Here is a 23,658-nt window from a genome sequence, read left to right as displayed (position 1 = left end):
GAAGACACTGATCTATAAGTATAGCATTAGGAGTCATTTCATTGCTATATTCTTTTAGCAGAATAACACTAGTAGGTTGTCCCCCAGGGCCCGTGACCTACCTAGTCTCAGGTTCTTGGCTACTTTGACAGTGTCAGGTTTAGATTCCATCTCGTGGAGTGGGCTTTAAATTGAATCATAAAGTATTTGGTTACTCCTATAACACTTGTGCCACTGTCACACCAGCATGTCTTGTAGTGACATCACTGTTTTAGGTAGCAGTGTTTGTAGTTATTACCTTTCTCCTCTAGTAGTATGCAGGGTGCCTTCCAGTACCTTGAACACTAGTCAGGAGGGGGGCAAACTTAATTAGACCCCAGCAGGACTTCTCCATGTTAGATGGCATATTTAAGTATTGTTTTCAGCAATAGGGCCTTACCATGAGGTTGTGGAGAGTAACCAATAGCCTTAGCAATAGCCTGTGATGTTTGGAGGTTTCCATGGGACTCCTTTGACCAGTGATTCAAAATTTTGTCCATTCCTGGCACTGTAGGTTATAACTGGTGGCAAAAGATGTCTTGGCACATTGCCTCGCCTTTTATTTGGTGACTCCTTTTCAGTTCCTTTCTTTATGTATTTTAGGAAGCTTCTACCGCAGTAGGTTTCCATACTTCCAGGTTTCTTGACCATGAATTGTGATGGTGTGAAAAGGGGTGTGGTTAGAGCCAATAGGTAGCACTGTTTACCGTACAGTCATATTTAAATGACCCAAGTGTATTTACTAGCCAGCATAACATGGTTGCGTTCTTGTAATATTCTAATATCCATTTATTATTACCAGTCTTCTTTTAATAAGAATATTTAGATGTGTCATATTGATAACAATGCAAGATGATTTGAAGCAAATATTTCCATACTCTTTAAAGCAAGGAGCACTCTACCTATTCTTTATTTAAAGAATAAAGAGAGATTAGTGTGAGAATAGGAACAAAATGTTTTGTTTATTTTTCTGAATCTGTAGTTTTTCCTATGTGTGTTTTAATAATGCCTGGGAGTCTTAGCCAGGTGTGGTGGCTCAAATAATCCCATCATTTAGGAGGCTGAGGCAGGAGGATTATCATGGCCATATAGTAAGTTCCAGGCCAGCCAAGGCCACAGAAGGAGACCTTGTCTCAAAGCAAATAATGTCTGTGGTCCTGCTGATACAATTAGGCCTGAAATATTGCATTCATTTCTTTTTGCATAGAAAAAAAGAGAGTACTTTGAAACATAATTAAATTGGAAGTGTGCCCTAGAGGGATAGGATTAAGTGTTTGTATCATGAGGAACTAACCTAAGTAATTATCTGAGCACTGCTTTTCACATTAAGTCAGAGTTGTTTTCTGATTCTGTTTTTTTCAGTTTCCATAGCAAGGCGTGTTCAAGATCCATTAGCTGAGCTAGTGAAAATTGAGCCGAAGCACATTGGAGTTGGAATGTACCAGGTAAAACAGTGTGCATCCTTTAAGTTTTGAAACCCATCAATACAAAGAGCATGCTTAAGCTTGGCATTGTACTTAACCATTACTGGAAGTAGCTTTTCATTTTCAAAAGTTACACAGTTGATAGGAAGGTAGTTAAAAGTTTCAACTGTCAGAGAAAGAGAGAATACGTTCTGTCTTATCTTGATCGGGTTTTAAAATTGGCTATAGTCAGATTTAAAGATTTTGGAAACATTAGGCCAGGCATGGTGGTGTAAAAATATCAGGAACAATTAGGTACTTGATTTGGAGAGTTTTTCAAATCTTTTCAACGCTGATCTAAAAATGGAGGGATTATGGACCACTGGGCTATGTAGCTCTTTGTTTAAACCAGAATGAACTCTTGCTTGTTTCTGGTCTCCCAGGAGAAGCCTCTGGTATTTACTGCGACCTTTTATGCATTCATTTCTATTCGGTCATTATTTGTTTTTTTGGTTTTGACCCAGAACAGTCTAAAGTCTTCTACTTGTTCAATGCTGTCATCATTGTGGTTTTTGTAGATACTGTATTTTCAATTCCTGAGGTTGTATGTTTGCACTGAATGATTGAGGACAGCAATAAACCTTGGCAAATTGGCTCCATGGTGACATAAGAATTGTATATAGAGCTTATGGTGTATGGATTCGAGAAGACTCGTCACAAGTATTCTCCTTTTTGTTGAAATTCTTTCCTAAACTGTTCATGTGATGTGCTCTTGAACTTCTAGCTACTCAGGAGGCTGAGGCAGGAAGAGTCCTTGAATTTATAAGTTTGAGCCCAGCCTGGCCAATTTGCAAGACTTTGTCCCACCATACCCCCTAAGTAGTCCTTGTTGTTTGGTTTGGCTTTTGATAACAGGGTCTTAACTGTTCAGCCTAGAATGGTCTGAAAGTCATGCCAATCCTCCTGCCATAGTTTCTTAAGTGCTGGAAATATAGGCAATCCTTCTTAGATCTGAAATACAATATTTCCCACTTGACTTTTCATGGAATTTGAGCAGTGCTACAATAGTCATGGTACCTGTGACTACCAGAAATGAAAGAAACTCTAGGAATCATTCGGTCCCACCCCATCATTTAACAATATAACAGCCAAAGTGCTGTGCCCCAGAATCACACTGTGGCAAAGTGTGGATTGAGATTCACCTGAGAGTATGAGCATTTTATGCTAGCCGGTGGTAGAGTTAACTATACTCCTGTGATGGTTATGTTGACTGGGTTGAGAGATGTCTTGGAAATTAGTTATATACTGGGCTATGTCTGTGGGTACATTTCCAGAGAGAGCTAGTGAGGGGAAAAGGTGTGTTCTTTTTGTGGGTGACACCACCTAATTGACTAGAGCACAGAAGAATGAATGGAGAAAGGAGGGGGAGTCCAGACAGCATAGGCATGCTCTTCCCTGCTTCCTGGCCACCATGAGTTGGACCACATTGCTCCACCATTCTTTCCCTTTCATGATGTACTGAAATTTCAGAAAACCTTGAGCCAAATAAATCCTTCTTTCCTTAGTTTTCCCTAGATATTTTTCACAGTGATAAAAGTCTGACTAACACAAGATGTTTAACTGTGCTTGTTCAGTTTTGGGATGATAGTCAAAGGGGTAGCTAGAAATACCTGTTATCTAAAGAGTGATTTTGTAACACATGCAGTTGAAGTTTTGGAACATCTCAAGGTCACAGAAAAGAGAAATATTTCTGACTTAGCGAACCCAGGAAGCCTATCAAGTCTTTGACATTAAGGCTTTGACATTAGTGGAAGACTGACCTCCAGGTTGGAACTCAAAAGTAGTCTTTAGTTTCAAGAGCTTTGAGTTTATTCCAACAGCACCGAGAAGTCACAGGCAAATTTTAATCAAAGTAATAGATGATTTGTGTTTTTAAACATTAACTTGTTGAGTCTGGTGAGAATGACTAAAAGGAGTCAAGGAGAAGCAGAAGGGCTAATTAAAGTAGCTGTTACCTAGTCCATGTGAGAGATGATGGTGCTTGGATGACATTGGCGACAGCATGGAAAGGAGTCTGGTTTATAGGGAATACCTGGTAAGTAGGGCAAGGGAATCTGGTAAGCATTGTTTGAAGACTTGTTCTGATACATGTTTTATGCCTTGGTAGAGAAACTTTACAGATGAAGATCATTAGTTCCACCTTGGACATGCTGGTTTAAGATGCCTAGGAGATATCCTAGGAGAGATACCAAGTTGACTCTACTTGTTTGAGACTAAGAGAAGTAGCCATGCTAATTCAGAGTGCACATAGTTTAACAAATGATGAAAGTGATTAAGATGCTAGACTGAACCCACTGTGTTTTTTAACCACTCCCAGTGTATCCACATCTTGCATCCCATGAGATAGATGGCAAAAAAAGGTATATGCACGTGAGTCTGTAGCCAAAGAAATTCGTATTTCTGTGAATAACTGCAAAAGTAAGAAGGGGTCCTGTCAGTGAGTAGAACTCAGGAATTTCTGAAAGATATTAAGCACTAATAATAGCATAATTGTGTGATAATTATAATGTAACATAATAATAGTATACTATACAATAATAGTATAATAATAATAATAGAAAAAGCCTGTTAGAGCTATAGCCCAGAACACATACAAGTCATTTATTAACACAAAAGCTTGAAGCCAGATGTGTTAGGGAAATTATTTGCCATAAATTTATATGTGTTGTATGATAATTACATATTTTACTTTTAAGAGTTTAGATTATTTTAGGCTTTTGAGCCACATAAACTTGCAAGTGCCTATCATCCCAGGTACTGGGATGACTAATAAGAGCTCAGTGCTTCCCTATGTACTGCAGCAGGACCCTGTCTCAAATATAACAACAACTACAAATGAGGTTTTTCAGGGACATTTATTAACACGAGAAGTTATTCTTGATGTAACATTTTCAAGTTACACAGAGTTGGCAATGCAGCAGTAACTGAGTTTCAGAAGACAGCTGTGAACTGTGGAAGACAACAATATCTGGCAGGCTTATGATAAGAGATTTTCAAATTTCCTATACTCCAGCGTATGGACCACATAATGTTACATCTTCGTACAATGTATTTCCAGTACAATCCTAGTAGGACTGACTTTTCTTTCACTTGGGTCCACTCTGTGATTTTGATGTAAATTTCATCCTGCCTTAAAACACAAGACCAAGCCATATAAACATCGCCGACTGAGAAAATGAAAGGTGTTCACAGAAAGTTAGATGAAATAGCAGAACTACGGTGTTATTTCAGTGGAAACTAAGATGCTTTTGGTTTAATGGCAGCTGAAATCCTTGCGGCAGTGCTCCAATTCTTGTCTGAGAAAATGAGGAGAGTTGATTTTAAAAACACATGCCTGTCATTATTTCTGGAGAGTAAGGCAGCCAGTGTGGTCAAATGACAACATATCCTTGATTGACCCCTAAAGACTTTGCTGGAAAGTGGCTTGGTATTACTCCCAAGAAAACACTCCCGGGCGAGAGGGGGATGACGCAGGGCTGCCCGGGTTGGGCTGTGTGGGATGTGGGGAATGATGGCTTAACTTGGCTTTGTCATACCCTGAGTTTAAGTTTAAATAAGTTTGGATTTACTGGCTCTTTATTCCTTCTTGGGACTATGCGCTTGCACTTTCCCACTCAATAGCACCTACGTTTGGTAAAGTGTCTGTCCAGTCAAGTAGCAAGGTATCACAACAGCCCTCTTTCTTCTTTTTGCCTCTGTTAGATCATTTGGTGATGTTACAGAATGAAATGGTTGTACAAACCATCCTATTCCTCACTCCTGAGGATGATGAAGAGTCACTGTAAAAGGAAAGTTTCCTTGCCATGGTGCTGCGTGTCTTTTTGGTAGGACTTCACAGGTAGCAATTTGCATGTTCTCCTCTCCTTGTCTGTGGGATCAGTTCTGGGTAAAAACAAACAAGTAAATCAAAACAAAACAGACAGCCCTTTGTGGAGAAAGCACTTGGACACCTCCAGTTAGCCTCCAGGGCCATTCACTAGGTGTAGTTTTGTTTAGGTCTACAAAGGTAAGTAAGGCTTCTCATCTTTTTGGTGTCATTTGTTTAGCCATTCTAAAACGCATTTGAACTGTTATAGAGGGAGACTCCTCTGAGTCCACATATAGTAATCTAGGTGACTTGCTTAGGTTGTTACTGTTAGCAATATTAGCACTGATAATAAGGCAGAGGTGAAATAGAACACTTCCCAAACCAAGGCATTAGCCACTGTGCTGACTGATTTGTGTAAGCTTGACATGGATTTAGGGTTATCTGGGAAGAGGACCTTCAGCTGAAAAAATGCCTCACTCGGACTGGACTGTCGACAAGTTTTCTTGATTAATAATTGGTGTGGGAGGGCCCAGCTTACTGAGGCAGGCCACCCCTGGGTGGGCAGGTGGTCCTGTGTTCTATAAGAAATCAGGCTGAGTAAACTAAGGAGCAGGGCAGTAAGCAGCGCTCTTCCATGGTCTCTGCTCCAGGCTCTTGCCTTGGCTCCTCCTAAAAACATACTGTAACCTCTAAGACAAATAAATACCCTTCTCCCCAAGTTGCTTTTGGTTACCATCTTTATCACAGCAGTAGAAACCTAAGACAGCCACCTAGGTAAATTTCCTGCCAAAATGATTTTGCAGTCTCATCCCTTGACTAAGCAAGCTGTCCTGCTTACAGAGTTACAAAAGACATTTTAAAGAGCCTGGTTGTCAGAGCTTTCTTCGATTGTGACTTAACTGAATGTAAACAAGTAGTTGACCTTGACATAGTATGAGCCAAACTCATATATTAAAATTTTTTCATTATTACTCAAAATTTTAGTTTTATAAATTAGCTCCTGGGGCTGGAGAGATGGCTCAGAGGTTAAGAGCATTGACTGCTCTTCCAAAAGTCTTGAGTTCAATTCCCAGCAACCACATGGTGGCTCACAACCATCTATAGTGAGATCTGATGCCCTCTTCTGGCATAAAGGCATACATGCAGATGGAACACTCATACATAAAAATTATCTCCTGGGTAGTTTTCTTACACGTGGGTAAATTAAGCTCCCTACACTGAAATATTAGCTTCATTTTTTTTTTCAGGCAATGTATGCATACCCAAGTACTCTGGTGTAAAGTGTTAGTATTATTTGAAGAACCTCTTACAAGTAATACTTTGAGTTAACAGTGACATATCTTATTTCCTTTATCTGAGGCTTGCTTGCCCTTTGCATGTTATTAACTTTGGTAGTAAAACTAGTTTTTACTTTTTCTAACTTTTGTATATTAACATTTAAATCCATTATGAGTTATATTTTCAGTGTTTAAATTCTAGTTAATATGAGCCACATTATATTAAAACTACTTCTGAATCTAAAATGTTCTATGGGTCAACAGATAGTTAGACAGGCCACATACAGGGAGAACATAGAGAACCCTGTACATTTCTTGTAGGTGTGTAGATTGGTGCAGCCTCTCAGAGAGCCGTTAGACATCAATGAAGTTGCAGGTGGAAACTTCAACTCTGCAGTCCTGTGTCTGGAAATGTATAGCCTAGAAAATCCCCTCGTGTTGGTGCAAGGAGTCAGGCACAAGACATTCCTTGAAGCACTATTTATAGTAGTGAAAATGTCCAGACATGTGTCCTTTGTCTGGAAAATGGAAAGATATCTACTATAATATACTGACACTGACAGTGTTTTCTGCAGCTAAATAACCCAGTATCCCCTGGGAAGGAAAAGAGAGAGAGAGTTGTGGAGTGTGTACAGGTGCGTAGAGCTGAAACGTAATGAACAACCATGCCATTTCTGGCTAGACATGTATAAAGACATAAGGACAAGTACAGGAGCTTAAGTCTATGGCTGCTTGGAAGCTGGAGGGGGAGAAGCAGGGATTGGGACAGGCATGCCAGGAGGGTGGTCACAGTCTCTCTTCCACTGTCTTGTGCTCTAGCACATTTAATATTTCATACTATTAAAAATATGCAGAAAAATTGGGTCAAATGCTAAACATGCCCTAGCTTGGGAACTTTGACTTTCAGTTAGTTTTTAATGTCTCATATATTTGTGTCTAAATGTGTAAGAGTTAAGAGGATTTTTAAATATATAATCAAAATAATTTTCAGTTTTCAATGAAAAAATGAATCATCATAGGTTGTATTTGTCTTCATAATACTAATATAGATGTTTTTCTTTGAGATCTAATCTTGTACAGAATTTAGTCTTTAGTGCTTGCTTTGATATTGTCCTGAGAAAATATTCTCAGAAATGCCATCTTCTGTGAATTTTATGGTTAAATATTTCTTTTGCTCCTTGGTAACTGTAGCAATCTCTCCCAGACAGACTTAAGATTTAGTGTTCATTTTACAGGGCTTCTGAGGACTTCTTCAGGGTGGCATCCATATCTGGCTGTGCAGCCTATACTGTTAGTGTTACAGCACTACCCCTTTCTCTTACTCTGAAATGGTCTGAACTAGAAATGTTCCGGTTGAGCAGGAAAGCTTAAAAAAGAAAAATAATCCAGTTTAGACCACACTCCTCAGATTTTATTTTGCTTGATCTGGGTTGGGCCTCACATGGCAACAGGTGTTGTGACTCTACTATCTACGCCCTGTGGGATCCCCAGAAGCTGCTCAGTACTTCATTGGAATTGGTTTAAAGTACACATTTTAAGCCTATGGGGTAGGGAATTGGGGGGAAGAGCCCTACAGCCTGTTCAGTCGACTTAGGTTTAAGAGCCTCAGTCTCTAATGCTTTTCATTTAGAATGTGCTGTAAAGTGCCCCCCCACACCAACCCCCAATGGAGGTCTTGTTAAAATCCAAACCCTGGTTCAGTGGATCTGGGGTGGACAGTGAGATTCTGTGTTTTCAGAAAGCACTCAGATTATAACTAGACAGCCACCTCAAAACCTCTCAGGCCCCACTGAGTGCTACTGAGTCAGAATAGGATTTTCATAAGACTGCTAGTGTCTTGACTGCACATTACAGTGTCAGTAACATAGCAGGGTAATTGATTCCCGTCAGGTAAGCCAAGTATTGGAGGAGGCAAACATCAGCATTCTATGAACCATCACAAGGAATAAGCGGGGTAATGACTGAAGACATACCTTTCATGTCTCATTGTTCAAATGGAAGGAGGGAGAGATGGGAAGGGTTTAGCGAAGAGTGTTACGTTCAACTTAAAGGAAGATGCACTGGTGCCCTGGTGCACAGAGGGAGACCACAGATAGCAGGTGTGTGCTTCACGATTGGTATAGAAGCAAGGGCTTCTGACTGCTTTTTCCATAAAGAACTGGTATTTGAAGAGATAGATACAGCTAACCTGTTTTTAAAAATGCATAATATATGTATATGTCAGGCATCATCTAGAACCTCATTTAATATATACATTTTATGTATTGGCAAGTACATTTTCAAGATATAAGATTCATATAAAGAAAAATTCAATGGCGACCATAACAGGAATAGTTTGACTATGACAGGAGGACTGAATGAGAAATGTACCTGATAGAGACACACATTTACAGATCTTTAAAGAAGGTCAGAACTAGACTGTTTTTGAAAGGGAGTTGGAGGAGGGAGATGTTGGAGGATGAGGAAGGAAGAAGCGGCGTGTGTGAGGAGACATATCCTCAGGAGGAATGGTCTAAGCAAGGAAATGGACAAGAAGAGTTTGAGAAGCTCACGGTTGTGGCTGATAATAGGGCTTGAACCCAGGGCCTCACACATGCTAGGCAAATGTTCTACTATCCATAGCCGTTTACACACACGCACACAAGCACACACATACACACACATGAGCACACACATGCACATGAGATACATTTATGAATGGCATTCAGAGAAACATTGAAAAATCCTCTTGTTTTCCTTTAGTCTTACATTTTGACCCTTAAAAGTTCTCATTCCTTTATGTTCGTTTTACAAATGAGTTCAGCTCTTTGGTTGTAGAGGTCTCCCTCTGTGATCAAGCCCAGAAGACTGTGAATTTATGAAAGTTTTCTTTCCCTCACAACTATTCTCTGTTTTTGATACAATTTGCTAGCAAGGAAGTTCATTTGCTACGAGTTGTAGAGAATTACCTCTTTCAGTTCTTGGGAAGGAATGCATGTGTTGCCTGACATTCCAGCAACTGATTTTAGGAAACGCCTTTCTTTGGGGGATAGAGTGTTACTTGCTTGATGTTGTCAGATACTGCTGACCAGGATGAGATACATTTTGCAATAATCAAGAGAAGATATCTTAAGTTTGTTGTATAGTTTTAACATTGTATGCTTTCAGATGTGTAATTGAAAGAGAAGTCGCTCCTGATGTGTTCACATCTTTTGTTTGATTGTTTGTTTGGAATAAATGGGCCCAGGAGGTATATGTTCAGTTAGGTTTTGTTGGGGGCGGGCAGAGACTTGGTGAGGCATGATGTGCAAGGGAGTGTTTTTAAGTCTCAGAGGTGCGATTATGTCATAACAGACGTGGCCTCTGGGCTGGCTTTATTACTTTTATTAAAACAAATCTGTATGGGGATGCTATGTATATTTTGGTGATGAAGGAAATGAGGTGGTTAATTTATTATGTGAACAGCACTTTCAACTAACCGCAGCATGATTCACTGAGAGTGCAGGGGAACAGCCCAGCTCTACAGACATGTCTGCTGCTTGATTTGTGGACCTTAGCTTTCAACACCAGAGCGTGAAGTTTATCTACAAAACAATTCTTTCTTTTTTCCTGTAATGTTTTTGTCAAATTTTAAACCTGAATTTTTCCTTCATTTTATTGTGAGCACTTACTGAATCTAAATCAAACAGTCCTTGCCAGTGACCTCCAGGGGAAGGGGGGCTGAGGGTCTATGTGTGGGGCCATTAGGGAAGTAGGTAGCATATCTTAACAGTTTCCAAGCCCCGGTGTTAACCTCAAAAGAGGCCTTGATGGAATAAATTGACACCTCCAGGCTTCAGTAAATGAAGATGACTGTGTAGAATCAGACAGGAACTGGGAGAAAGTCAGGCATCTGAGGTCTTCTTCTTCCTACTCTTCATCTGCACACAACCACAGTGGGACAGTCTCCTGCAGGAGCCCCTGACAAGTGCGTGTTTGTGACTGGAGGGTAGCTGTGGGAGGATTTGAGAGCCTTCCATCGCACAGAGGTGTGCTACAGAGTGAGGTCGGAAGGGGACCTGAGCATCTAACACACTCACAGTGCATATAAAGCTCCTGTTGTATACTCATTAGCCGCCATTGAATGGATGAGGAAGGCTGTTTTCACTGGAGCCGAGCCACGTCCAGCATAATGTGGCCATGTGAACCTGCTTGGAAGGTTAATGAAAGTAGGTCATCCTTCCTGGGCACTTCTGAAAGACTCTTTCATCTTTCAGATTTGCCCAGTGCACAAAATAAAATAAAATTAGAAATCAGTCAGGCATTGTATTGACATGAAAAACGAAGGCATTTAATATCTGAGACATCACCAGTTCCCACCAAATAAGAATAACAATCCTCTTTCTAGTTTGTCTTGTCTTTGGGAGCCAGCAGACCATATTTTCCCTCAGAGTCCTAAATTCACTGCAGAAATTATCACCCCATAACATACTTTGGAATAGTTGGCAGGGCAGGAGAAACTTCATTCGTGCAGTCTGAGAATGTAGAGGGCAGTGTGGGCTTCAGCGTCTGTAAGTGTGGTTGGGAAGGATGCTGGCACCTGGACACGTGCTGCCCAGTCATTACAGACAAGCTGTCCCTGTGACCGTGTGCCCAGACACGGCAGGCTGCTGCAGCTTCCTTCTCAGTTATGACAATCCGAAGCCCCACCTGTGGCAGAAATTTGATCTTAAGAGAAGTTGGACAGTAGGCAAATTTTATTTTGGCCATACCAATTGCATCTCCCAAGTCTTCTCACTAGTAGAAGAAAACCATTTTGGATGAATAGTCTGGGAGGAGATACTGTTGGGCAGTATGCTACCTAGCAAAAGTGGGCTTCTCTTCATAATGTTTCTTTGCTACATTTTAGCAGATTGAAATTTAACAGTTATTCTTGGGAGTTGTTTTTAATTCTGGCAGTCTGTCTTCTCTAGGTACCCACCACAGCTAGGTCAGTGCAGAGCATCTCAATTTTAATGCCTGGGTCCTGGACAAGGCTTATTACCCAATGCACCTTCAGTTCTTCTGTCTACCCTGCCAGGTCTGCTTGTTTAATGGGTGTCTTTGCACTTCTTCTTTCTGATAGGCCACAAGTAGCTTCCTGGGTAGTTTAACACACCCCCCCCCCCAAGGTTTGAAATACAGCCAGGCTTTTTAAAAAAGTGATCCAACCACACTTATCACTTGAAATTTACAAAGATATGTGTTAAAAAAAATTAAGGCAGCTTTTTAACATATAAATTTGTAGACGTGTTATCTAAAGTTAGCAGCATGAACCGCACCCAGGCCCAGTGATGGCAGCAGAATACAGTCCATGTCCTGCTGAGTCTGCTCTATGAGCATGGCCTAAATAATTGTCACCCTGCAAATTGAGAGTGAGACAGGAAGAAAAAACAAATTTTGGGAGATGTTATGTTTATCACTTTGTTTGTAAAAGGAAATTTGAATTCTAAATTAAAATTCTTGGTTAATCATTGTATCCGGAGCACACAACTATGTTCATTGACCTGTGCCCATCTTTGCAGTTGAATAGCTGTAATTCAGGGTGTGTTTAATCAAAATTTCCCTAAGAGCTAAAATTCTTACACAGACAGAGCCTGTCTTAAACTGAAATTACATAAACATTCTCATGGCACCATCCTCATTTTAGCGTGGTTCAGTGGAGAGAACACAGCCTAGGGCATCGTCGTGGCTTTACCTTGCCATGTCTCCTTGGGGAAATAATTCCACTTCTTCATGCTTTGTTGAAAAATAAGGATACCTATGTATTTTCTAGAAGAATGTTAAAAAGACAAAGAAAAAGTAGGCATGGAAATGCCTGAAGGTTTGGCTCTGAACATGTGCTTTTGTTTCTTAGGAGACATTAAGTAAATTCCATGTACTTTAGAATTCTTTGGCCTTTTGTTGTTGTTTTTAAAGTCCGTTTTATTACAAATATTTATTCATATGTTAAGCTTATCAAGTACTCATAGAGTCATTGAATGTCAAGGTCACTCAGTTTATACTGGCACACATGAACATGTTCATTCCTGTCTACCCAAAGGGAGGAGGGCAGAAGAAGCTGTAGGAGAAACTTCCAGAACAAAAGACCAGAGCAGCAGCCTTGCTATGGTCATAATCCAGGAATGAGGAAGCAGGGCCTGAGCTGTCGCTCACGGATAGTTGTGACAGCATGACTTGCACAGAGGGAGAGAGACAGGCATTGGGAGTTGCACTGGAGCTTGCACGTGAGGCTTCTGTTAGTGATTAACTAGAGACTTTTATCCAAATCTGTAGTGCTTTACTTGTTATCCGTGTACATCTGAGTCTTCTGTTGTGGTTCATATCCAGTGTTTAAGTTGACTCACTATTCTGGAGGTGGGAGCAGAAGAGACTAGAATACTTAAAAACAAACACAGCCGCTACAACAGAAACAAACTCCCTAGTTTGTCAGGACCCACGATCTGGTTATGCGTTGGCAATAAAAAGCAGCTGTTTGTTTGTTGACAGCCTGGCTTCCCTCTCCCTTAATCAAGCTGTTTCTAATCATGTAATTACTAGCTCTTTAGTGTTTGGAGCTTGTTGTAGATTTATAGTTGGTTACATAACGTTTGCCAAACGTCATCGTTTAGATAAAAAGTTAGTGATTCTCCTATAGTCATTCTGCTGAAATATGAATGCAGGCTGTAGTGAAAGAGAGCTGCCTGAAGAAACTTCTCAAGTGCAGGGAATGCAGAGGGGCTTTGCATACCTGTTTTCTGAGAGTAGTGGTGTGTGTATGTTGGGGGGGCGGGGGTCTTGATGTAGCGCTTACCTTCCCAAGGACCCATCACCCATCTGAAAGGATTCTGTTTTAGTCTGCAGACATGCAGATGGTAGGAAAAGTTTGTTCTCATCCAGAAGGCCATCCTCGCTTGTCCGCTGTCTTCTTGACATCTTCCCCTAGAGTACTGTTCTGACGGTAAAGCCAGGAGTGAAAGGAAATGAAGTTAAATCAAAGTTCTTTGCATCTGCAGTGGTGGTTCAGCCTCCAGGATGGCTTTACCAGCTGAAAGGAACCTGAATGTGCCTCTTACTGTAGAGACGTTTCCCAGGCCCTTTTATAAACAGACTCTTGGCTTTGCACTGCTGAGAGCCCATTTGAAATGAGGAATCTGTGCTCTAGGAGGAGAAGCCAGAAAGGTGAGCTGCTGCTGCTGCTCCATTTAATCTTACTGAAGAATACAACCTAAATGTTTCTATCATGTTTCAGTCACGTCTCTAGAGGAGATGTCAGTCTTGGAGAGGACGGGACTTTAGGAAATCCCCTTCGAACTGCAGTGTGGTCTCCTTGTGCTTTTCAAGAGTATCTTCCATTGCTCTGCTGTTGGCTTGATACATTTGAAATTACAATGGAGTTTAAGATACCTGCAGTAGTGTTCTCCCTGTGTTCATAAAGGTATTATATAAATTATTATTCTCTGTGTAAAGGCATATTTTAAAAGCTACAGTGGATAGTAATTCTCTTTATGAGAGACTAAGAAAAGGAATGTGCTAGTTTAAAATGTGTGAAGAGACAAATTTTGAAATATTTTATAGTACATATTTTCATTCTGCTCATACTGTGTCTTTCATCTAAATTTCAGTCTCTTTTCTAAAAACATAAGTCATAAAAATATTTTACTTTAAAAGTATTTGTCAAAAGTCTTCCTCTTGCCTAGGCAAATGAGCCCAGCTGTTAACGGGAATTAGACCATAAGTGATGTCATCAGGTTCCTGGTAACAGTTAGTACTTGGGGTTCATTACCAGAATGTGATTTTTGTGAGCTTTATTACACCAAGAAAATAGCATTTCTTTTAGCTGCTTTTAAACTGTTTAATTATAGTTAACATCAGGATTCAGTCCTTATCTTAAAACACTAGCTGTATACCACTAGGTTGGAATCCAAAGCCAAGAGATTAATCTTGCCTTGATAGCAGCGGTAGGAGGTAGTGTAGGCTGTCTTGGTCATGCAGCTGTGCCTGTGGTGGATTCCCTTAGCCCCGACCTGTCGCTTTAGTGGTGCTCAGTTGCACAGTTCGGGCAAATGAGCCACAGATGATCCATGTAAAGGCGCTTTACTATTTGGATATCAGGGGAAGAAAGTTCAGTTGTAATTCTGAGAACTTCATCCACCAAATCATTTAATGCTATATTTCATTTCAGCTGCTCCAAGTTTAGGTGGATAAATATCAATCTGTTATAAATAAAAAGTGTGCAGATCCTGACTCTAATGGCCTACTTGGGGGAGTGACAGGGTGCCAGGAGACATCACAGGATATTTTTATACCTTTCTATTTCACTTCCTGTATTAGAATGTTACTATTTGGTAATGCTTTCTCAAAAACCATGCTAAAAATCCATTTTTATCAAGCCATTAGAAAATACTGGTTTATTATCCAGTGATTAACATCCATGGCCTTTATTTTTGAATCACATTCATAAATATATACATTTTTCTCTGTCAGTCATTGTCTAGAATTTCAATTTTGCTCTGCTTTCCATTACATACCATGAATTATATGAAATTAATTTAATTGCTACTACAAACAGAAATTGAATGTGTCCTAATCCAGAGTTACGTTGTTTGCTTTTACAACTGTAAGTCATAAGTAATTAATTTTCCTTGGAAAATTAATTCACTTACCATTCCCAGTAGCATCATGTGTTGACATAGGGTTCTAGGTAGTTTAATATTTTTCTTCAGCATGCTGGCCTCAACTTTAGAAGACCTTAAATGAAAACAAAATTTACTCAACTGAATATAATCTGGGCTTATTTAAAATAAGTGTTGTTGTTGGTGACTTCCAGGTGATGACACCAAAACTTTTTTCAAACTTTACAAATCTGCATTAGTATATTAACACATCTGAAACAATGTATCTTTGAAAAACTGTTTATGGGATGGTACCTATTAGTATGTTCTGAGCAAACATTTTCCAGGACAGCATCAGACAGCAAAGTATTTAGGAATGTTTGACAGTCATTTGCAGATCTAGAAACTTGTTGGGCAGTTTGGCCACCTAGACTACCTAGCTGTTGTGTCTGCATGTCACAGAGCTTGTTTTCAATATCTTCTACCTCCATCTTCAGTGGGTGGAAAGATCTCTGGCAAGGTCTTCTGAAAACACAGAGATGCCGGTGAACAACCAAGTAATTGTTACACTATTGCTTGCGCTCACGTATCTTTGGTGCATTCTGTGCAGTATCCTTTCCTCCTGCTTCCCAGAAAGGCCAGTGTGGAAAATGAAACGAGTGAACGGCTTCCAACTAATGGAGTTAAGTTCCACACACTGCTGCTTATATTTTGGGAACTCAGAAAATATGAACAAACCAAATTTAGCTTCCTTTTACAGCAAGGTGACTTTCCCCTGCTGGTTCATAGAAGTCTATAAAACATATAGTGTTTATAACTCTGTTTATATTTATTTAAGTCACTAAGGTGAACTCCAGTGATGGTGGCAGTGTTACATTTTAACAAGTCGGGGCTTATTTCATAAATGTGCCTTTGTGGCTGTAGCTTTTCAAAGGTTAGTGGTGGCGTGCTCTCTCTATGCCTTTTGGAAAGAGAATTGGCTATTTAATTCCAGGATAAAAGAAGCCCGAGAATACAGAATCATTCTGTTACTTGCCCCTTCTGTTCAGTGTTATCCAGCTCTCTGCCTTGTGCACAGTGTCCAGGGAGGTGGTTTGCTTGCTAATGTCATTATAGGGAAGCAACAGCGGGAGTTCCCTTCCCTGGGATTCATTTTCTACTTTCAGAATTAGGAGTGTGGCTTTCTTCTTTATCGTCCTCAGACACGACAACAACAACTCTTTAGATGTCAAGTTCATAGGCATGTCTGTTCTCTGACCCAAGTACAGATGGTTATGTGGTCATGCTGTTGAGGAAAAGTGATCTCTCACCTAGAACTAAAGTAGGCATTAAAGATTCTGATTATTCTAAAACTTCTGTCTCTCACTCCCTACCATATACCTACAGTGTGGTTACATGTGCATGCTTTGTAATGCTGCATGCATTCTTAGGCTGTTTCTGCAATGTCCTTTATTCTAAAGCGAACCAAACAGATTTGCTTTATCTCATTTCCAAGTGGGAAAGTATTAATAAACATTTTTGCCTTCACAACATAGTCTCAGAAAATTAAATTCAAGTGAGAGTAGTTTGTCTTGTTGGCCTTTGTTTACTTTTTGTTTTTTGGAATGACATGGGTATTTTTAGAGAAGTGTTAATTTTATTATGAACTAAGGCAATACAGGGATTGTGTGTACAAACAGGTCTCCAGAATGTGGAAATAAGAGATGTTGAATTTGAGCTACATATGTTTACCAAAAGTTGGAAAATAGAATGTTTATGTAAAAGTTACACAATCAAGAGACATAATTCAGAGAAGCAAAATTCTCTATTTTTTTTTTCTTGGCTCAGGTTAGAATAGAAAAAAAAGCAAGACTTTGTAGCAGAAATATAAATTTTTAAAAATTTTAAATCATTAAGATGACACAAGTTGTAACTTGGTAAATAACAGTCATAAATGTGTCAGAATTATGGTGTTTGTCATACTTGGACTGATAAATGAGTATCATGCAAATCCTCAGGATTTTTGTGCAGAATATGCCTTCGGTTTGGTTAGTTGTACCTTTTTATTTTTTTAGCAGAGTATAAAGAATTATACTTGTTCTGAAATTGCTCCCTGCAGTGTAGTAGAGGTGAGTTTTGCAGATCCCTAATACTTCTCAGAGAAGGATATTGATGTGTTATAATGTGTAGCTTATTCAGTGGGGTCCTTCCAAACGGCGCTGAGTGGAAAAGTTAATTTGTACTTAAAGAAAACTGCACAACTATTCATTTGCTTTCTGTTCCATGCTGTTCTTTCAAAAGACAGAATTTGAATATTTTCTAACTTCTACTCACAAAAATAATAATTAAATTTAGGTAATACATAGAAAGGTAAAATGGCACTTTGCCACAACCTAAGATTAACAAAACTCTCCCAGGTCCTTCCAACTGAATCGTGCTCCCATAATTATCTCATGTGACCTGGATTGTACACAGCAACAATAGGACAAATTGGGTTACACATTGATTTTTACTAGATGCTCAAATTAAATCACCAAGAAGGTAGGCAGTACTGTTCTGAAATATCTCACTGTTATGTGCCTGTTGAGGCTGCCCACCAACCCATGGTACAGAAGCCAGCTCACCTAGATAGGCTTTTGCCTGTAGCCTCATTTGTGGTTTGGGACCATCTTCCATCTCATATATAAAAACATGTTTTCAAAAGGCTGTGTGTTTATGCAAGAAGATGGAACAGTTTCAAAACTGCCCCCTGGGTGACTTTGAAGTAAACTAGAGATTTGTTCATTGCAGTGGGTGAATTGCCACATTTGTTTCCCTAAAGCTGCTTAGCAGAAAGGCAAAGGACTGGAACCCTTAGATCATGCCCTGTCTCTGGGTTGTTTCATATTTTCAAGTAATGCAGAACTTTTTTCTGTACTATAATATTAGAAGATCAAGTTTCGAGATGTGATTTTTTTTCTTTATAAATCAGATTTTCAAAGTAGAACTTCTTCCCAAACTTTACAATTGGCATTGAGTTTGTAAATTTTAGAATGAAGGCACACTAGTTAAGAAACATTTTTTAAAGTTTAATCCATGTGAAATCTATAGAGCCCTCAAGTGCAGGGGTTTTACCTTTTTTTCTCCTCTGTTCATATAAACAGAATAGAGGTTAATATACGCACCGATTCCTCTCCTGCAGTCATTAAAGAAATGCATTATTTGTTAGTAGCAAAATTGGACTCACTTTAACGTTGTTGTAGACTGTGTATGCTGTAACATAGAAAATAACTTGAGCTATATGGAATGAAATAGATTATTCTGTGTATTAAGAGTACTTAAGTCTGGTGGGGCCACCAAGGAGCTTGGCCATGATTGACAAGCATCTAGTGGAGTCCTTTCTTTTTCTACCTCTTTTTTCCCCCTTAGCAATGTTGGAGTCAGTCAGAGTATATATATACAAAGCTGAGTGAATACCAGTTTCCCCAGTACAGGGGCTATTTTTTCAGGAAGTCTAACTCAAACCAGATGTTTTGCCTAGATCTAGAGTTTGTTGCTGCCAAGTATCTCATCAGAGGTCAGAGTTCTGGGCTCTGGGCCCTGCTAGAATTCTTTCACAAATTGCTATTCGGTGAGGTTTTAATCCTAATGGAAAGAATAATGTGCTTGTAAAATCTGCAGTTATTACAAACACAGTATACATATTGTGAACTTCAAATGACTACATATCTCACTCCCATAAACAGGGACTGCAGATGGGTGCCTATTGTGATAGCTTTAGACATTCTAACCAAAGCCTAGTATACAGTTTATTCCACATCAGCCATTTGCATTTGTAATATCCCAGGGACAGCAACGCCTGTGTTTGGGTGACACTGGTAACAAACTCCTGTTCTCCACCATGGCCGATTTTACTTTTTTTTTTTTAACAAGCTCTAGGACCTCATACAGCTGTTTGAACACCCAGGAATTCAGAGCACTCAGAGATAAATATTAGCTATTCTCATAGGAAGATCTGGGAATTTGACGGTAGTAAGTGAAAGTTCTCCAGGTACCACAGAAGATTCCATCATGTCAAGATGAGAAACATGTCTGTTGGCATGAAATGGATTTGCTCCGATTTCTTTGAAATGGTGAATGTAATTTCTACTCTTGGGAAAGAAGGGAGATTTATCAATATTGTGTATTTAATACTGTAGATATTACTTAGTGTTTGTCTAGGGCTCTGTTGTCCCTGATCATAAGCCCAAGAGAAATTCTGAAGTATCTCAAGTGCGTGAAATCCAAGATCCTTATTTGGCCAGTTGATAAGTGTGTTAATTAGACTGTGCCTGCTAAAATTAAATCTGCATTGAAGTAAATGTGGGCAGTGTGTGTGTGTGTGTGTGTTGACAATACAGTAGAAGTTTAAATTTGTGAAAATAGAAATTTGAACTTAAAAAAAAATAGACAAATTCTAATGACTATGCCATACCATACTAAAGCATCTTTTGGTTCCAACAGTTTGTGGTATTTATTTGTAGATCAGATTCCAATTTCCTTTTTGTTTTTGTATTTAAGTGCACAAACATAGGGTGTACTAAATATATAAATGCAGCTCAAAAAGGTCCTCAAGTCTTGGAAATAAATAAAAACAGCTAACTCGGGGGCTTGCAGAATTCTGATAGGACCTAATAGGATGTGTACAGTGCAGTAGCATTTTTAAACCACCAGTCTTGCTTCATGTCTGTTAAAGAAAATTAACTGCGATGCCAGCTCTGCTGCACAGACTGACCATTTGACCATTCCATTGGTGTTGGGAAGGGGTCACTGTCTCTGAACTGACACTGCCCTAATCACTGCCAGCAAATGAAGGAAAAGATATTGAAGTGTGATACAAACAGATTTTGTTTGGAAGATCTGTAATCTCTCATTTTCTTTTGAAAAAAAAAAAAGAAAGAAATCTTTCTCCCTCCACCTTTCGTCTGTCTCTGTCTGTCTCTGTCTGCCCCTCTCTCTCTCTCCTCTCTCTCTCTCTTACTCATCTCTCTCTCTCCTCTCTTCTGCTCTGTTGTGTGTGTGTGTGTGTATATGTGTATGTGTGTGTGTGGTGGATATCAAACCAAGGGCTTGAAATAACAAGGCATAGACACCACCGCTAGACTCCCTTTCCTACTCTAAACATTATTTTCTGATTGATCTTTTATTGTTGATTACCACTGAAGATACATGATTGGCGGTTCTTCCACCTACCCGTATTTCCTGTTGTACGTTTAGAACTTGTCCTTTAGATTTTTCTTCATTATGTAATTGTCTACAAGAGGATTCTTCTTGAAGACGGATTTAATATTGATTTGTAATGTTTCTATTGTCTTTGGTATTCTGAGCAGTAAAATAATGTGGTTTTTTTTTTTAATATATGTTCATAAGCTTCAGTCAGTACATTTTTCTCCCAGAAAGCCAGGGGATACCATCATCAATTTCTATAAACAAGTAGAGAATAAATGTCAAAACTTAAGTCTACAGTCCATTCTTTGTGGCATAATCATTCAAGTGTAATTTAAAACAGTCTGAGACTATGATCACGTAATGAGAAACAAACAATTTCATATTAATGAGAACCCATTTGCCAATAATTCTGTCATTTGTAACTTGAATCAGTCATCACCCCTGCAAATAACCCTTTCAAGACATTATTTGCAATTTTGTCCTCTGCTTTCTGTCCTTGATGTTGTGAAAATGGCTGTCTACTGTTACAGGAATGAAAAGAGACCCCATTCAAACATCTTTTGTGTTTCCACTTTCAAGGGAAAATGTTTTTCAAACCTGCAGCTGGTTATTTCTGCAGGAGTTCCCACTTATGCTCAGATTTGATTGACATTTTGAAATGGCAGCTTTTCATGAAAAGCTGTTAACTTGTAGAATTCAGTTATGGCACTAGGACAGACTGACTTTGTTCTGTGGCTGGGACCTGTCCAAACTAAATAGAACCCTGCATCTGAATTTAATAGTCTACTCGGCCAAGATAGGGCACTTTGCCTTTTATTTTTCCTCTAAGACTGATGCTTGTTATGTGTTCTAAAATGAATTTGATAGATATTCATCCCAGCATCCTTCTGTTCCATAGTTGCTTTAATTGACATACACACTCATCTTCATTTGGCCATCTAATGGATCTGGACAGGTTTTCATTTTTAGATACAATACTAATTGAAGAGAAGTTCTTAATTTGCAACTCATATTACAGAACACAAAAAGTTAAATATTTTAAGGATTTGTCTTTTCCTGGTATAAAGGACCTAAAAGTTTTGGAACTATACTTCTGCTATGGTATATATATGTGTTCCTTATGGGAAAGTGTGTTACATATAGTTATACAAACCTATTTGGTGTATGATAGTGTGCAAATATAGTTTAACATTATTCATCTGCTTATTTAACCAGTGGACGATGTCAAGGGCAGTGTACTAGGTAATGAAGTACATGAATAGAGCTTCAAAGGAACTTTTAATTTGGTGTCTTATTATACAGAACTGCCAGTCCATAAACCCGTTAGCTGCAAGGCCTTTTCCCTTTTCAAGTTACCTCGATGTCCCTAGATTTGATCTCTACGTAGTGACATTCTCATGAGGTTAATATGAAAACATGTCTGTTGTACTTTTTATGGCCCTCTGCTATCTTTTGGAAAATGTAAATAAAAACTTTTTCCCTCCCAAGTACTGTTGTTGTGTTATAAGAGGGCTACTTATGTGGAATAGCTCTAGGGGACTTTTTGGCTGTTACTGTCAAAAAAATGTACTGGGAAAGATAATCACTATCAATTCTGAGATCCTTTAGTTAATAGAATTTTGCACTGTTGCCCATGCTGGCCTTAAACTTGAGACAGTTCTCCTATGTGGGTTCCCAGGTGTTGAGACTGTAGACACATACCCTCATGCCCAGCTTCTGATTGCCTTTGGAAGCCTGGATTTTCACTTCGATTGCTCACCTGAAATTTCATTGGGACAGCTGACTCCAGAAATCTTACCTAACTTGTATTACTGTAAGTGCTTAACATTGCTGGTGTACCCTTAGAAAAGAAGGGTACCTATAAGAGTGTGAGCCAGGGCTCAACAGCATGCATCTGAGACTGTTGGTCTAAGATACAATGGTTAGTGTTTTTTCTTATATCAAGGAGGGTTGACCTTTATTGAAAATTTGGTAATTCTTATCACTTTTATCCACAGGGATAAGTTGTCAAAACCCTAGATGACTCCAGATTACATGTAGTGACAGACCCTGTCTATATATTTGTTTATGTGTCCTTTATTTGTTTTTTCTATCCTATTCACACCCATGTTAAAAATTTAAGTTCTAAATTGAGCACAGTTTGAGATTAACAGTAATAGTGGTGAGGACCAATTTTACACTGTAAAGCATGTGAATATGATCTCCTCTTTAAATCCCTGATTTCACACTCATTTTTACACTTCAAGGAAATACTTTATGTCTTCTCTTTGGCATATGTAAATTGCTAGCATAAATTCTCTTCTACATTAGCTGTTTCTAAGTGGAGGGAGTATGGGTTTCCTGAACACAAGCACCAAGGTGCTGGGACAAGTGACCTGATACCTAAGGTAGCCCCTGAGTGACTCAACAGGCAGACAGTAAATACAGCACAGATGGCCTGGACCAAGGAATGGCCATGTCTAGGCAGGAGAGAGCAGAATTTGAAACTGAAAAAAAAAATTTTTTCTGAAAATTTCCATTTAAATTTTGGGTCAAGGTTAACCACCAAACTGAAGCTGTGTAAGGCACAACTACAAATAAGGAATACTCTTGTATTGAACAAAAATAACAATTTTAATATCCTTGGACTTTAGTATTCTACCCAAGATTTGCTCCCCGACAATTTATATAGTTGAAATAAAATTATCCATATCCAATTGTATTAGTATAGATGATTTCAGAACATTGGTGAAGCCTTATTAATTAATAAAGCAATGCAGCTTTGAAGTTGCAGTCTTCCTGTGCCTCCCAGGACTTTAAACGTTTCCAATTCCATTGAGGTAGGTATTATATTCCCCCTAATTATTGATAAAATAACTGAAACTCAGCACCTTTTAATAGTAGAGGCAAGATTTGAAGCTAAGTCTACTTGGATTCAAAATCTGTGTGCTCAATAGCGAAATTACATGTATAGATGCTGTGATACCCCTAGAACAGAGCACTTAAAACAGTTGCTGTTCGCTTGGTGGTGGTGCACACCTTTAGTCCCAGCACTCAGAAGGTAGAAGGCAGGAGGATCTCTGAGTTTGAGGCCAGTTTGATCTACAGAGCGAGTTCCAGGATAGGCAGACTACACAGAGAAACCCTGTCTCAAAAAACCAAAACCAAAACCAAACAAACAAAACACAGTTGTTCCTCTTGTTTATATACTGCAAACAAAACCATACCTATGGTCCCTTAATTAAGCAACCAGGTTGCTTAATTTTTACCTGACTTTTATACAATATGTGTTGAGATGTGGCGAAGAAACAATACTGTTTACAGCAAAAACCTGATATACATGTTATGTCTATACT

The 23,658-nt window shown here is 39.1% G+C and overlaps 1 protein-coding gene across 4 annotated transcripts in view; it reads left to right on the top strand.

Annotated features, from left to right (window-relative positions):
* Nucleotides 1-23,658, top strand: part of Srbd1 (S1 RNA binding domain 1) — a 166,950-nt gene that overhangs the window by 99,604 nt on the left and 43,688 nt on the right. For all 4 annotated transcript variants that reach the window (XM_027417969.2, XM_027417968.2, XM_035445155.1 and 1 more), the window contains one exon: nt 1,381-1,463. In XM_027417969.2, coding sequence (XP_027273770.1) covers nt 1,381-1,463 — 83 coding nt within the window. The remainder of the gene's footprint in view (nt 1-1,380; nt 1,464-23,658) is intronic.

This window comes from Cricetulus griseus, chromosome 5, assembly GCF_003668045.3.
Source record: "Cricetulus griseus strain 17A/GY chromosome 5, alternate assembly CriGri-PICRH-1.0, whole genome shotgun sequence".
NCBI classification, from domain to species: domain Eukaryota; kingdom Metazoa; phylum Chordata; class Mammalia; order Rodentia; family Cricetidae; genus Cricetulus; species Cricetulus griseus.
This window is presented reverse-complemented; position numbering and strand designations above follow the sequence as displayed.